General features: G+C 35.3%; 1 protein-coding gene across 2 annotated transcripts in view; it reads right to left on the bottom strand.

The window, feature by feature from the left end:
* The window catches only part of Srp72 (signal recognition particle 72), a 166,142-nt gene that overhangs the window by 27,557 nt on the left and 123,437 nt on the right, over positions 1-15,148 (bottom strand). For both annotated transcript variants that reach the window (XM_090392757.1, XM_090392756.1), the window contains one exon: positions 10,352-10,429. In XM_090392757.1, the coding sequence (XP_090248883.1) occupies positions 10,352-10,429 (78 nt within the window). The remainder of the gene's footprint in view (positions 1-10,351; positions 10,430-15,148) is intronic.

Genomic DNA, 15,148 nt, shown 5'->3' on the forward strand with positions numbered 1-15,148 from the left:
TGGTGGTATAAAAGTCTTACAGTGGCTGCATTGCATAGGAAAGCCTGGACAGAGGGACGAATTCCTGATGATTGGAGTAGAGCTCTCATAGTACCCATATTATAAAAAGGTAAATAAACTGAATGTGAGAATCACAGAGCTATTTCCCTACTGAGTGTTCCTGGCAAGATCTATGCAAATATACTTGAGAAACGGTCGAGAAGAATTGTGGAATAAAAGCTGGGTGAAGAACAAGCTGGATTCAGGCCAAATAGAGACTGTCAGGATAAGATCTTCATTTTACAAGAAATAGTCGAGAAAACATGGGATTATAACAAAATCTGTACTTACGTTTTTTCGAATTGAAAAAGGCATATGACAAGGTGCCAAAAGAGAAGCTATTCAATACGCTACAGTTATATGGTATCAATGGGGCATTATATCAAGCAATACTTAGTCTTTATTTGAGTTATAAATCAGTAGTTGGAATTGAAGGAAGTACAGGAAGATGGTTTAATGTTAAATCTGGTGTGAGACAAGGATGTACATTATCCCCTCTGTTATTCATTATCTATATGGATCACATCATGAAGGAAAGTGGTATTAAACATGATATCAAAATTGGAGATGTTAATGTCAGCTCTTTGCTTTACGCAGATGATGTTATACTTCTAAATAAATCCAGTACAAGTCTGCAAAATTCTCTGACTAAATTGATTAACTGTTGTAATGTTGTTAATGGAGAGACTGTGGGGGAAAAAAAACATTTCAGCTATTTAGGCACGATTTTTAGTGAAGATGGTAAATTAAATATGGAAATAGACAACAGAATCTGCAAAACTGGTATGGTGGGAAGTCAATTGAATAAATTCATATGAAATAAGAGAGAAATTAGACGGAACACTAAATTAGCTGTATATAAGACAGTGTTCAAACCAGTTTTAACTTATGGATCTGAGAGCTGGGTCAGAAGTAAAACACTTGACCAAAGACTAGAGACCGCAGATATGAGAGTCCTGAGAAAGATTAGGGACATGAACAGATGGCATCAATGGCAATATCATATTAAAAATGAGGATATTAGGAAAGAACTTGACATTGTCAGCATCCAGGAATGCATTAGCAGAGCTAATCTCAGGTGGTATGGTCACTTAAATAGAATGGGTGAGGAAAGATTAGCAAAACAAATGTTCTCTACCATGTTGGCTGGAAAACGACTAGAGGAAGACCAAGATGTAGGTGGATTGATATGGTACAAAGTGCCTTACACGATAGAAATATAAGATCTGATAATGTTGGAGTCTTGACAAGTAACAGACTGATATGGAGGAAAATTGTAGATAGGACGTTAGAAATGATGAAATTTTTTCATGTAGTACTATCACATCCAGTACAACTCTTGAGGGTACATAGCAGGAATTTGATGATGATGATGATATTCTTTCCTGCTACAGACTCTGCAGATGGAATATTAATTTTTACAGAACTGGTATAGAATGGTTAGGGAGGAAGAGCATCATATTTAAGAATACTTAGGGATAATATTTATATCCAATTAATATTTATAGTTAACTATTTACATATTCGTATTAACTATTCGAACAATTAATAGTTAGAAAAATTATTAGGGAGAAGAAAAAATTTAAGAAATGTTAAGGAAAAAGAGGACAATATTTAAGAATATTTATTATCCTTAAATATTTATCATCATCATCAAATTTCTGCCATGTACCCTCAAGGGGTGTACAGGATATGATAGTACTACATGAAAAAAATTACATCATCATTACTAACTTCCTATCTACAATTTTCCTCGAAATCAGTCTGTTACTTGTCAAGACTCCAACATTATCAGATCTTATATTTCTATCATCTAAGGCACATCGTACCGTATCAATCCACCTATATCTTGGTCTTCCTCTGGGTCATTTTCCTGCCAACCTGGCAGAGAACACTTGTTTTGCTAATCTTTCTTCACCCATTCTTTGTAAGTGACAATACTACTTGAGATTAGCTCTGCTAACGCATTCCTGGATGCTGACAATGTCAAGTTCTTCCCTAATATCCTCGTTTTTAATATGATATTGCCATTGATGCCATCTGTTCATGCCTCTAATCTTTCTCAGGACTCTCATATCTGCGGTCTCTAGTCTTTGGTCAAGTGTTGTACTTCTGACCCAGCTCTCAGATCCATAAGTTAAAACTGGTTTGAACACTGTCATGTATACAGCTAATTTAGTGTTCTGACGAATTTCTCTCTTATTCCATATGAATTTATTCAATTGATTTCCCACCATACCAGCTTTGCTGATTCTGTTGTCTATTTCTATATTTAATTTACCATCTTCAGTAAAAATCGTACCTATCTATCTATCTATCCCAATGGTTTAACAGGCCTTTAAGGCCTACAACCTTCCAAGCATGCTTGGATTTCGTAACCGAAATACGAGGATAGAATGGTCACTCCTATGCCTCAAGGTATTCTTGGCTGTATCGCTGTGTGTTCAAGGGGCCGGTTTGCCTGCTTGCGGGATGAAAAACACCAGATAAACTGGAGGAAAAAACCCTACTGCCCGCGCCCAAGACCGGCTAACTTGGCTATGGCTGAGGAAGATCCTTCAGCTCCTCACGTCTCCGACGGGAATCGAACCTAGGACACTCTTTCCCCAGGCATATGGTTGCGAAGCGCAAAGCCACTAGGCTAACCGCGCGGACAAAAATCGTACCTAAGTAACTGAAATGTTTTACTTGTTCCACAGGTTCTCCATTCACAACACAAGTGACATTTTCACTGATTCTGCCTATTTTCATTGTCTTTGTCTTTTTATTGCTGACCTTCATACCATATCTACTACAACAGTTATTCAATTTAGTCAGAGAATCTTGCAGACTTGTAGCAGATTTATTTAGAAGAATAACATCATCCGCATAAAGCAAAGAGCTGACATTAACATCTCCAATTTTGATATCATGTTTAATACCACTTTCCTTCATAATGTGATCCATATAGATAATGAATAACAGAGGGGATAATGTACATCCTTGTCTCACACCAGATTTAACATTAAACCATCTTCCTGTACTTCCTTCAATTCTAACTGCTGACTTACAACTCAAATAAAGACTAAGTATTGCTTGATATAATGCCCCACTGACACCATATAACTGCAGCGTATTGAATAGCTTCTCTCTTGGCACCTTGTCATATGCCTTTTCCAAATCGACAAAACTTAAATACAGATCTTTGTTATATTCCCATGCTTTCTCGACTATTTGTCGTAAAGTGAAGATCTGATCCTGACAGCCTCTATTTGGCCTGAATCCAGCTTGTTCTTCACCAAGCTTTTCTTCCACAATTCTTCTCAATCGTTTCTCAAGTATACTTGCATAGATCTTGCCAGGAACACTTAGTGGGGAAATACCTCTGTAATTCTCACATTCAGTTTTATTTCCCTTTTTTTTTATGGGTACTATGAGAGCTCTACTCCAATCATCGGGAATTCGTCCCTCTGTCCAGGCTTTCTGAACTATGCAGTGCAGCCACTGTAAGACTTTTATACCACCATACTTCAGCATTTTGGTCGGATATCATCTACTCCTGCTGCCTTTCCACATTTTAAGCCTTTGATGGCTTTTTCTACTTCAAGTATGGATATGTATTCCTGACTGCATGACTAGTCAGTGTTTTTTACTACTGTGCTGTCATCACTGCTTGTTTCATTTAGCAGTTTTTCAAAGTAATTACTCCATACTTCAATGATATCTTTTTTTCTCCTGTTTTCATGTCACCTTTATCATCTCTAACTCCTTTTACAGCACTCTTTCCTCCATTCCTAAGCTTCTTCTACAACTTCCAGAATATTTTGTCACCTTCTTGATATTTATTTTCTATATTCTTTCCAAAGTCCTCCCATGACTTTTGTTTAGCTAGTTTTGCACAGTGCTCAGCATTCTTGCATTTGTCTCTGTATTCTCTAAGAGCACAAGCTGACTTATTTGCCAGGAACATTTGATATGCTTTCTTCTTTTCCTTTACTGCCTCTTTAACTTCCTGTGTCCGCAATGGAGTTATGATTTTTCTATCCTTGCAGACAACTTCACCACATGCCTCTCTAGCTGAATCAATCAGGGCTTTCTTCAACGTTTGCCACTGAATCTCCACAGTTTGATTCCTGTTCTTGAACTCTTTCATTTTTTCTTCAATAATCTATGTGTATAATCTTTGCCTACAGTTCACATCTGAGAGCTGCTCAACTTTTATTCGCTTTAAAACTTTCTTACATGTTATTCTTTTCAATATGAAATTCAATTTTAACCTGCTCAAGTCTATATAGTGATCACTTCCAATTTCAAATCCTCTGTACACTCTTGTGTCCCGCACCAGGGAGAAAACATCACTATCAAAGATAACATAGTCAATGAGACTTTTCTTGTTCCTTGCCTCTTCTCTCCATGGGAATTTGTGCACATTTTTATGTTGGAACATGGTGTTAGTAATAACCAGTTCATGTCCAGAGCAGAAATCCAACAGATATTTGCCATTATTATTAGCTTTGCTCTTTTCTCCAAATTTTCCTAAAATATTTTTGTATGTCTCACAATAATTTCCTACTTTGCTATTTAGAACCCGAACAAAGACCAACTTTTCCTTTTTCATTGTGTCAGTTGCTTTTTCTAAAGCCTCAAAAAATTCCTCCACTTCTACCCTAGTAGAACCTTCTGTGAGACCATAGGCACAAATTAGTCTCATTGTCAAGTTCTCCATTCATATATTTGCCAACATCACTCTACTTGAGACTGCCTGCCATTCAAGTAGAGTGATGTGGGCTTGAAGGCTACTCCTTCTTTTCCTTGATTGTCATTGCCTAAATATAACATTTTGTATTTATTGGTCAGAAAGATCTCACCAGTTTTGTTTTTTTTGTTTCAGTAACCCCTATTATGTTGATCTGGTACTTATCTAATTCTTCAGCTAGCTCCATTTCTTTGCCATTCAGGCTTCTTATGTTAATAGTACCGATCTTTAACTCTGGTGATGTTGAGTTGGGGTTTGCTTTCAGATTTGTTTCAGGGCTGACTTTTCGCTGTTCGCCCTGGTTCCCTGGCGAAAACAACGGGGCCTTGTTTTTAACCGCCGACGCCCCAGCCAGTATGAAATTTTGTCATGTTGTACCATAATTTTTTATTTTGGTTTAACCAATAAGAATACAATTTGGTCAGCTAAATCCCAAATTGCCAGCCCATCCTCGTTCGTTCAGTATCCAAGTAGATACCCAACAGGGCGCACCACGAGAAGGTGAGGATTGGACATTAGGTCAGAAGCCGTCGTCGGTTCTCCGCATTGCTTTAAAGGCTATGTGGAGGTCTCCTCTCAGTTATACAGCTTTGACCCTTAAGCACCTCTTAAATATTTATTTATTCTTCTAACCATTCACTATTTTTCTGTTCTGTGCATTTAGACATCCATCCAGGTGCGATATATTTTTATCTGAACTAATTCAGAAGGTGATGTGTTTCAGTTATTGAATACACATGCATTTTTTTGAAAATGACTCCACTCTTCCTACATACGAAAGATATGTTGTATGCTATTATCGTTTACAGAGCTAGTTTAAGATCATAAGTGCACTTTTGAGTAATTATATTAAAGAAAATAATAAATTTACATAAATCAGCATAAGCCAAATTGCTATCGTCAAGTGCAATACTGTACTTTACCTTTTCCTCCAATACTAGTATTTGATAATACTAAGAAATTTAATTTTTATATTTAGCCTTCTTTATTTGAAAAAAAATAAAAAAATAAAATATATATACACATATATATAGGTGCTTAAGGGGGGTACTTAAGGGTCAAAGCTGTATAGCTGAGAGGAGACCTCCACATAGCCTTTAAAGGAATGCGGAGAACCGACCAGGGCTTCTGACCTAATGTCCAATCCTCACCTTATCGTGGTGCACCCTGTTGGGTATCTACTTGGATACTGAACGGACGAGAATGGGCTGGCAATTTGGGATTTAGCCGACCAAATTGTATTCTTATTGGTTAAACCAAAATAAAAAATGATGGTACAACATGACAAAATTTCATGCCGGCTGGGGCGTCGCCCGGTTAAACAAGGCCCCCGTTGTTTTCACCAGGGAATCAGGGCGAACAGCGAAAAGTCAGCTACTGGAACAAAGCTGAAAATAAACCCCAATTCAACATCACCAGAGTTAAAGATCGGTACTATCAATGTAAGAAGCCTGAATGGCAAAGAAATGTAGCTACCTGAGGAATTAGATAAGTACCAGATCGACATAATTTTTCTGAAACAAAAAAGACAAAACTGGTGAGATCTTTCTGAGCAATAAATACAAAATGTTATATTCAGGCAATGACAATCAAGGAAAAGAAGAAGTAGCCATAGTATTCAACACAAAATACGAGGCTAATCTTCTTAAATGAGAGCCAGTCTCAAGTAGAGTAATGTGGCAAATATGAGAATGGGGAACTGGACACAATGAGACTTATTTGTGCCTATGGTCCCACAGAAGTTTCTACTAAGGTAGAAGTGGAGGAATTTTTGAGGCTTTAGAAAAACCAACTGACACAATGAAAAATTGGTCCTTGTTGGGGATCTAAATAGCAGAGTAGGAAATAATTGTGAGATATACAAAAATATTTTGGGAAAATTTGGAGAAAAGAGCAAAGCTAATAATAATGGCAACTATCTGTTGGATTTCTGCTCAGGACATGGACTGGTTATTACTAACACCATGTTCCAACATAAAAATGTGCACAAATTCACATGGACAGAAGAGGCTAGGAATAAGAAAAGTCTCATTGACTATGTTATTATTGATAGTGATGTTTTCTCCCTGGTGCAGGACACCAGAGTGTACAGAGGATTTGAAATTGGGAGTGATCACTATTTAGTCTTGAGCAGGATAAAATTGAATTTCATATTGAAAAGAATAACATGTAAGAAAGTTTTAAAGCGAATAAAAGTTGAGCAGCTCTCAGATGTGAACTGTAGGCAAAGATTATACACAAAGATTATTGAAGAACAAATGAAAGAGTTCAAGAACAGGAATCAAACCTTGGAGATTCAGTGGCAAACGCTGAAGAAAACATTGATTGATTCTGCCAGAGAGTCATGTGGTGAGGTTATCTGTAAGGATAAAAAAATCAGGACTCCCTGGTGGACAGAGGAAGTTAAAGAGGCAGTGAAGGAAAAGAAGAAAGCATAACAAAAGTTACTGTCAAATAAATCAGCTTGTGCTCTTAGAGAATATAGAGACAAATGCAAGAATGATAAACACTGCAAAACTAGCTAAATAAAAGTCATTGGAGGACTTTGGCAAGAATATAGAAAATAAATATCAAGAAGGTGGCAAAATATTTTGGAGGTTGTTGAAGAAGCTTAAGAATGGAGGAAAGAGTGCTGTAAAAGGAATTAGAGATGATAAAGGTGACATGAAAACGGGAGAAAAAGATATCCTTGAAGTATGGAGTAATTACTTTGAAAAACTGCTAAATGAAACAAGCAGTGATGACAGCACAGTGGTAAAAAATACTGACTGGGCATGCAGTCAGGAATACATATCCATACTAGAAGTAGAAAAAGCCATCAAAGGCTTGAAATGTGGAAAGGCAGCAGGAGTAGATGATATTCGACCAGAAATGCTGAAGTATGGTGGTATAAGAGTCTTATAGTGGCTGCACTGCATAGTTCAGAAAGCCTGGACAGAGGGATGAATTCCCGATGATTGGAGTAGAGCTCTCATAGTACCCATATATAAAAAGGGAAATAAAACTGCATGTCAGAATTACAGAGGTATTTCCCTACTGAGTGTTCCTGGCAAGATCTATGCAAGTATACTTGAGAAACAGTTGAGAAGAATTGTGGAAGAAAAGCTTGGTGAAGAACAAGCTGGATTCAGGCCAAATAGAGGCTGTCAGGATCAGATTTTCACTTTACGACAAATAGTCGAGAAAGCATGGGAATATAACAAAGATCTGTATTTAAGTTTTGTCGATCTGCAAAAGGCATATGACAAGGTGCCAAGAGAGAAGCTATTCAATACGCTGCAGTTATATGGTGTCAATGGGGCATTATATCAAGCAATACTTAGTCTTTATTTGAGTTGTAAGTCAGCAGTTAGAATTGAAGGAAGTACAGGAAGATGGTTTAATGTTAAATCTGGTGTGAGACAAGGATGTACATTATCCCCTCTGTTATTCATTATCTATATGGATCACATTATGAAGGAAAGTGGCATTAAACATTATATCAAAATTGGAGATGTTAATGTCAGCTCTTTGCTTTATGCGGATGATGTTATACTTCTAAATAAATCTGCTACAAGTCTGCAAGATTCTCTGACTAAATTGAATAGCTGTTGTAATAGATATGGTATGAAGGTCAGCAATAAAAAGACAAAGACAATGAAAATAGGCAGAATCATTGAAAATGTCAACTGTGTTGTGAATGGAGAACCTGTGGAACAAGTAAAACATTTCAGCTATTTAGGCACGATTTTTACTGAAGATGGTAAATTAAATATAGAAATAGACAACAGAATCAGCAAAGCTGGTATGATGGGAAGTCAAATGAATAAATTCATATGGAATAAGAGAGAAATTAGTCGGAACACTAAATTAGCTGTATACAAGACAGTGTTCAAACCAGTTTTAACTTATGGATCTGAGAGCTGGGTCAGAAGTAAAACACTTGACCAAAGACCACAGATATGAGAGTCCCGAGAAAGATTATAGGCGTGAACAGATGGCATCAATGGCAATATCATATTAAAAACGAGGATATTAGGAAAGAACTTGACATTGTCAGCATCCAGGAATGCGTTAGCAGAGCTAATCTCAGGTCGTATGGTCACTTAAACAGAATGGGCAAGGAAAGATTAGTAAAACAAGTGTTCTCTGCCAGGTTGGCAGCAAAAAGACCCAGAGGAAGACCAAGATATTGGTGAATTGATATGGTACAAAGTGCTTTAGACGATAGAAATATAAGATCTGATAATGTTGGAGTCTTGACAAATAACAGACTGATTTGGAGGAAAATTGAAGATAGGAAATTAATAATGATGTAATTTTTTTCATGTAGTACTATCATATCCTGTACACCCCTTGAGGGTACTTGGCAGGAATTTGATGATGACATATATATATAGATAGATAGATACATGCCCCCAAAGTGAAATAAGTACTTAATTACTTCTCTTGTACAATGTTCAAAAATAAATTGTAATCAGAAATATGTCGTTAACAACTGGTTACATAATATACCCTCTCCCACCAATGAACTGTGGATTCGAAACTTGCAATGGATGGGCACGGATGTTTTCAGGTGAGAAATGAATTGAGCATTTTCTATGTTTGGTTATGGAATTTCAGCAGGATTTCCAAACCAGGGTTAGAATGAATGAAAATTACAATGAAACTGAAAGTAGGAAACTCGCCGATCAATAAATATATTACTTTCATTGTAGAAGAATAAAATTATTATTAAAATCTAAACAAATAATACATAAAAAAAACTATATTTTGTGAAATTTATCTTGCACTGTATTTACTTTTTATATATTGGTACAAATGCAATATCATTTCAATTTTCTAAAGAATAACGTTTTCAATGAATTTTTTGCATGATGAATAGTTCCCACAGTAAATTTTCCTGCAATGAATTGTCCATGAACCTTTGGCAACAAATGTCAAGTCCCTCATTATATAACCTTTTTCCCTCTTCCAATTTGTCTTCCAGGAAAAGTGTCTGCTCTGGATTTCAGGTGGCAAAAGTGGTAGTTTTTTAACTAAATATATTTTTGGAAAAGCTTTATTTTATCTGGAAAACTGAAAACTGCCTGTGTAAAAATTACATTATCCTTTCCCTGAAGTGCCAGATTTAGATTGTTATCAAAGAGATGACAGCAGCATTTCAATAAATTAAATAAATACTTATTTCAGTCAGAAAAAGAAATATTGGGAAAACAGATTAATTGGAACTACTTTAAATATGAACACTTTTCAAACAAACAGAAATGAACAACTTCAAGAAAATAAAATCACCCCGTACTATTTAATTCTCCAAGAGAATAAAATATCACAGATTTTGTCATGGTTAAATATCTATTAAACATTTCTTATATAATATCATTTTTTTTTTTTTTTTTTTTAACACTTGACAATCAGGAACAGGCCAAAAATATCTAAGTATTTAAAAACCAAATAGCACCATGTTTGTTTTTTCCAACTACTAATGAATCGTGATTTGTTATATGAAGTTGCTTTTACTGTACAGATAGAAGCATGTCTTAAATCTTTACTTTTTAACATCAACACTATGAAATATTAAGATCTACTAAAGGATACTCTTTAGCTTTCTTAGGATCAAACTGAGAATAAGCAGATATAAGTTGAGCTAAAGTTTTTGGATCATGTGGATTAGATCTGCAAGAATATAAGTAATATTAATGATTAAAAAATTATTTAAAATGTGTTAAGAACTGAATTGACTATGTCAGAGCATTAATTTGTCAATGCTAATTTTTTTTGAAAGTTTTTCCACTTGGTTATACCATAAATTAAAGATGCCAAGAAATTAGTCTTGGTTTAATCCTTTATCCAAGTGTAAGCAAACAAAGTTTGCATGTGAAGTAACTTCATGACTGGGCAACTCCTACATGCTAATGACTTCACATTACTTGCCACATTAATTGCCTTAATTACTTGGCTAGTTGTACATGGAAATATGACTTCTGCATTATCTCACCCTGGTATCACTTCTGGGTCTAGAAGTGATGCCAAGGTATTACCACTGATGAGACTTCAATAATGGTCAAAGCCAGGCTGGGTAGTGAACCTTCCCACAATGCATAGCATTATACATGTCAATAAGGATGTGTGCTTTGCAGTGTGGAATACTAAGGAAAGTAATGTGAGGTCTTTGTTTCAAGGATTAGGCATTTGCCTGTTCCAGCTTCACTGGACTTTCCCCTCTCTCTTTTCCTTTGGACTATATCTATCCCCCTCTTTTGGTAGCCAATATCTTTCCATCCTAGATAGATGTTCTTTTCATTTCTCTCTATATTCCTTCATCTTTTCATTTATGTTATAAATATCTAGTTCTTTTCTGATGTCATCATTTCTTATATGGTTCAATTTTGTGCATCCTTTAATTGTTCTTAAAAATCTCACCTCTGCAGCTTGTATTTTACTTTCCTTTCTTTTTAACCATCCAGGTTTCTGAACCATATAACAGAGTGGGAATGCCCATTACTTTGTAAAATTTTAGCTGAGTTTGTTGTCTAATTTTTTTTTTATTTATTTTTTTTATTCAGTGTCGTTTTAATTGTTCCACAGATTTTCTGAAATTTCTTTATTTTTTTCATCTATATCTTTACTTTTAGATATATTATAAATAAATAATTAAACTGTGTCATCTGCTCTATTATTTTATTTTCTATAACTATTTTTGATTAAACATGATCCCAACCTTTAAATGCCATGATTTTCGTTTACTTTTATGAAATTTTTGAATTGTATTGTTGGTTTATTTTGTTTAATTCGTAAACTGATTTTTGAACGTCATCTTCATTGTCTTATAATATCCCTCATGTTTAATGTCCCTCATGTGTTCTTCCATACGCAATTTGACAGAATTGTCTGTCTGCACTCAGAAGAAACAAATAGATTCAAAGGCAATATATCTATTCCTTACCTAAGTACAGTTTCACATAAGCAAAAGTTCTAAGAAAATACAATATCAGAACCTTGTTCACTCCACTTCCAAAGATCTGTTTCTTAATAAGCCACCCAAAACCTTGTCATCATCAACTCAAATACCCTGGTGTATATAAAATATTGTGTGATTGTGATGTTCCTTATTTTGGGCAGACAGACAAATCTGTCTAATTGCGTATGGAAGAACACATGAGGAACATTACTTACAAGAGACAGCGAGCCATTATCAAGTCATATCCTTTTCTCGGCTAATCCTAATGATGAAAACCAAAGTCACAAAGTCTGCTGGGAAAAATCTACTAACATCTTCTGTTACAATGATGAACTAGAGAGAAAAATCATGGAATCTAGAGAAATCACCTTCAATCCTGTTCATCTAAATAATAACTTGAGCTACAACCTCCCAGATAGTCATTCAGCTGTAATCATGTATTGGCATTCACGCGATGCTGCAAGCACGCACTCTCCCAACAATGCAACAAACGAAAGAACAGCTTTAAATATAACTACAACGTTTTCATGCTAATTATGTATAGAGACTCTCTATGTTGTTCATAGTCTTTTCACCTTCAGTGTTTAGTGTTTTTTCTTTTTTCTTTCTTTTATAATGTCACCTGATGAAGGCTGTTACAGGCCAAAACTAGTAGTGTTTTTAAATTAAAACCTTTTTACTTAAATTTCGGTTCTAGTCATTCAATTCTTCATAAAAAAAAAAAAATATATATATATATATATATATATATATATATTAAGGATACCAAGGATACCAAGTAATTTTATAAACTTGGATTTTTTTACTCCTTCTCCCAAGTAAACAAAACAGTTAAGTTTGCACCTGAACGTAGTTCAAGTCTAAAGGTAGTGCAACACCAGGGCAACTCATTGTAAAGTGGGTAAAGCTCTGATCATTATTCTTAGTATTTCCCATAATGTAAAACACATCTCACTAAGAGATGTATACTGTTATACATTATGGGTTAATTACATCTTTATCTTGATTGCAGAAAGAGACAATATCAATGAACAATTCAGAATTAATAAAACTGATGAATATAGAAAGAAATTAATTGGCATAACATACAAAATAGAGCAGGAAATTTGGAAGTGCAAACAAGAGAAATGGGTGGAGCTTTGCAGTAACTTGGATCCAAGAAAAGACAGCCAACACTGGAACATTATTAGAATCCTAGACAACAATATCAAAAAAGAGAACCAACAGAAAACAAACTTCATCATAAATGCTGGGAAACAAGCTATTACAGATCAAGAAATTGCAAACACATTGGCAAAAACCTATTCAAACAACACCAAACTTCAGTATAACAGAGAGGACAAGACCCTCAATAAACTCACAAGTAAATTACTAAAACAAGCAAGAACATACCAATATAATGACATCTTCTCCCAAGAATTTACACTAAGTGAACTAAATTCATCAATCGAGAAAACTGCATCTAATAAATCTCCAGGTAATGATCTTATCTTTGGTCATATGGTCAAACACCTTGGCAAAAATGCCAAAGAACAACTTCTGGACATTCTCAATAGCTCTTGGCAAACAGGCAAACTTCCAAAAGAATGGAAAAAATCAGTTATTGTACCCATCCTGAAACCTGACAGAAATGCTGCAGAATGTCAAAGTTATAGACCTATTGCATTAACTAGCATACTTTGTAAAATTACTGAAAGAATCATACACTCCAGGCTTATGCACTGGCTGACAAAAAATAAGAAAATCAACTACTACCAAAGTGCCTATAGAACTCATCATTTGACAACAGATCAATTATTCCACTTCTGCCAAACAATAATAGACTCATTTCAGGAAAAACCAACAAAAAAGACAACTGCCATATTCCTTGATATGACTGCTGCTTTCGATCGTGTTTGGATCAAAAAATTAATACAAACAATACATGATATTGGAATTAGAGGAAACGCTTTAATCTGGATTGCTGATTTCATCAGAGGAAGAAAGATCAAAGTCAGAATCAATGCAGCAATATCAAAAGAGCGGAGAACCTGGGCTGGTGTTCCCCAGGGCTCAGTACTCAGTCCCTTACTATTCCTTCTATATGTCAATAATATTCATCACTACCTTACAGAAGACACAAAAGTAACTTGCTATGCAGATGATATAGCCATCTGGCACACTAGTGCTAAAATCAAAGAACCAGAAGAGATTCTAAACAAATCCATGAGAGGATTAGAAAAATGGTCAGATGAACTTAAACTCAAAATCAACCCAGACAAAACAAAACTAAGCACCTTTAGTACAGACAGGAAAAATAGACATTCCTACAATCCCAAAGTCATGATCAACAACAAGCTAATTGAAAAAAAGTCGCAAATCCAAAATACCTTGGTATTACACTTGATCAGGATTTACATTTTGCACAACACATGTCTAATACTTCCAACAGAGCTCTAAAAAAATTAAATATACTGAAAAGGCTTTGTGGAACAAATTGGGGCGCAAAGCCAAAAATCCTCAAAACTACTTACGCTACACTAATAAGGCCAATAATGGAATATGCAGCACCTATCTGGTCATCTTCGGCCTCATCGGTAAAGAAAAAAGTAAACAAAGTACAAGCAAAAGCATCCAAGATTATCATTGGTGCAATCTCATCCACTAACAACATCAGAGCCCAACAGGAATGTGGGCTTGACCTGCTGGAGGACAGACGAAAATTTGCCACCATAAAATTCATAAACAATATCGGAAGCTACCAAAGTGACCATATCTCCCTAAAAACTTATGAACATTGGAACCAAAAATGCAGACTTCACAGATCATCAACTTTACAATATGATGACACTATCAGGAAAAAAATAGGTCTTGATCAGCTAAATGCCCACATAAACAAAGAACCTCTATTTTTCAGTCCTTTACCTTCAAAATACCTCCATAAATCTAAACCTTACCAAACTCTGTACAAAAAAAGAACCAAAAGAAATGCTCAAAGAAAAAGGCCTAAATACTATCAACCTTCTTTCATCCTCCAAACAGGTTATTATTTATGCCGATGGATCGTCAGACACCAATATGATTAATGGAGGCGCTGGTGTTCTCCTTCTACTCCCGAAAAGTGAAAAACTTTCAATAAAAGTTGGATCTGGGAGAATCGCTTCCAATTTTACTAGCGAACTCTATGCAATAAATAAAGCACTAGAAGCCTATTTACATCTATCATCATCTCAACAATCTGAAGGAATTATAATTTACAGTGACTCAAGATCAGCTATGGAGGCAATTAAAAATGGCAATACCAAGCTCACACAAGACATCCATAAACTCTTAAATCAACTAAAGTGTTTAGGTAAAAGTTGCATTTTACAATGGATTCCTGCTCATGTAGGCATTGATTACAATGAAGCAGCAAAAGAAGCCAGAGAACTCAACCAAGAAACTCATATGATAAC

The sequence above is a fragment of the Typopeltis vanoorti genome, chromosome 5, assembly GCF_054136105.1.
Source record: "Typopeltis vanoorti isolate ZY-2024b chromosome 5, IOZ_Tvanoo_1.0, whole genome shotgun sequence".
Classification (NCBI taxonomy): domain Eukaryota; kingdom Metazoa; phylum Arthropoda; class Arachnida; order Uropygi; family Thelyphonidae; genus Typopeltis; species Typopeltis vanoorti.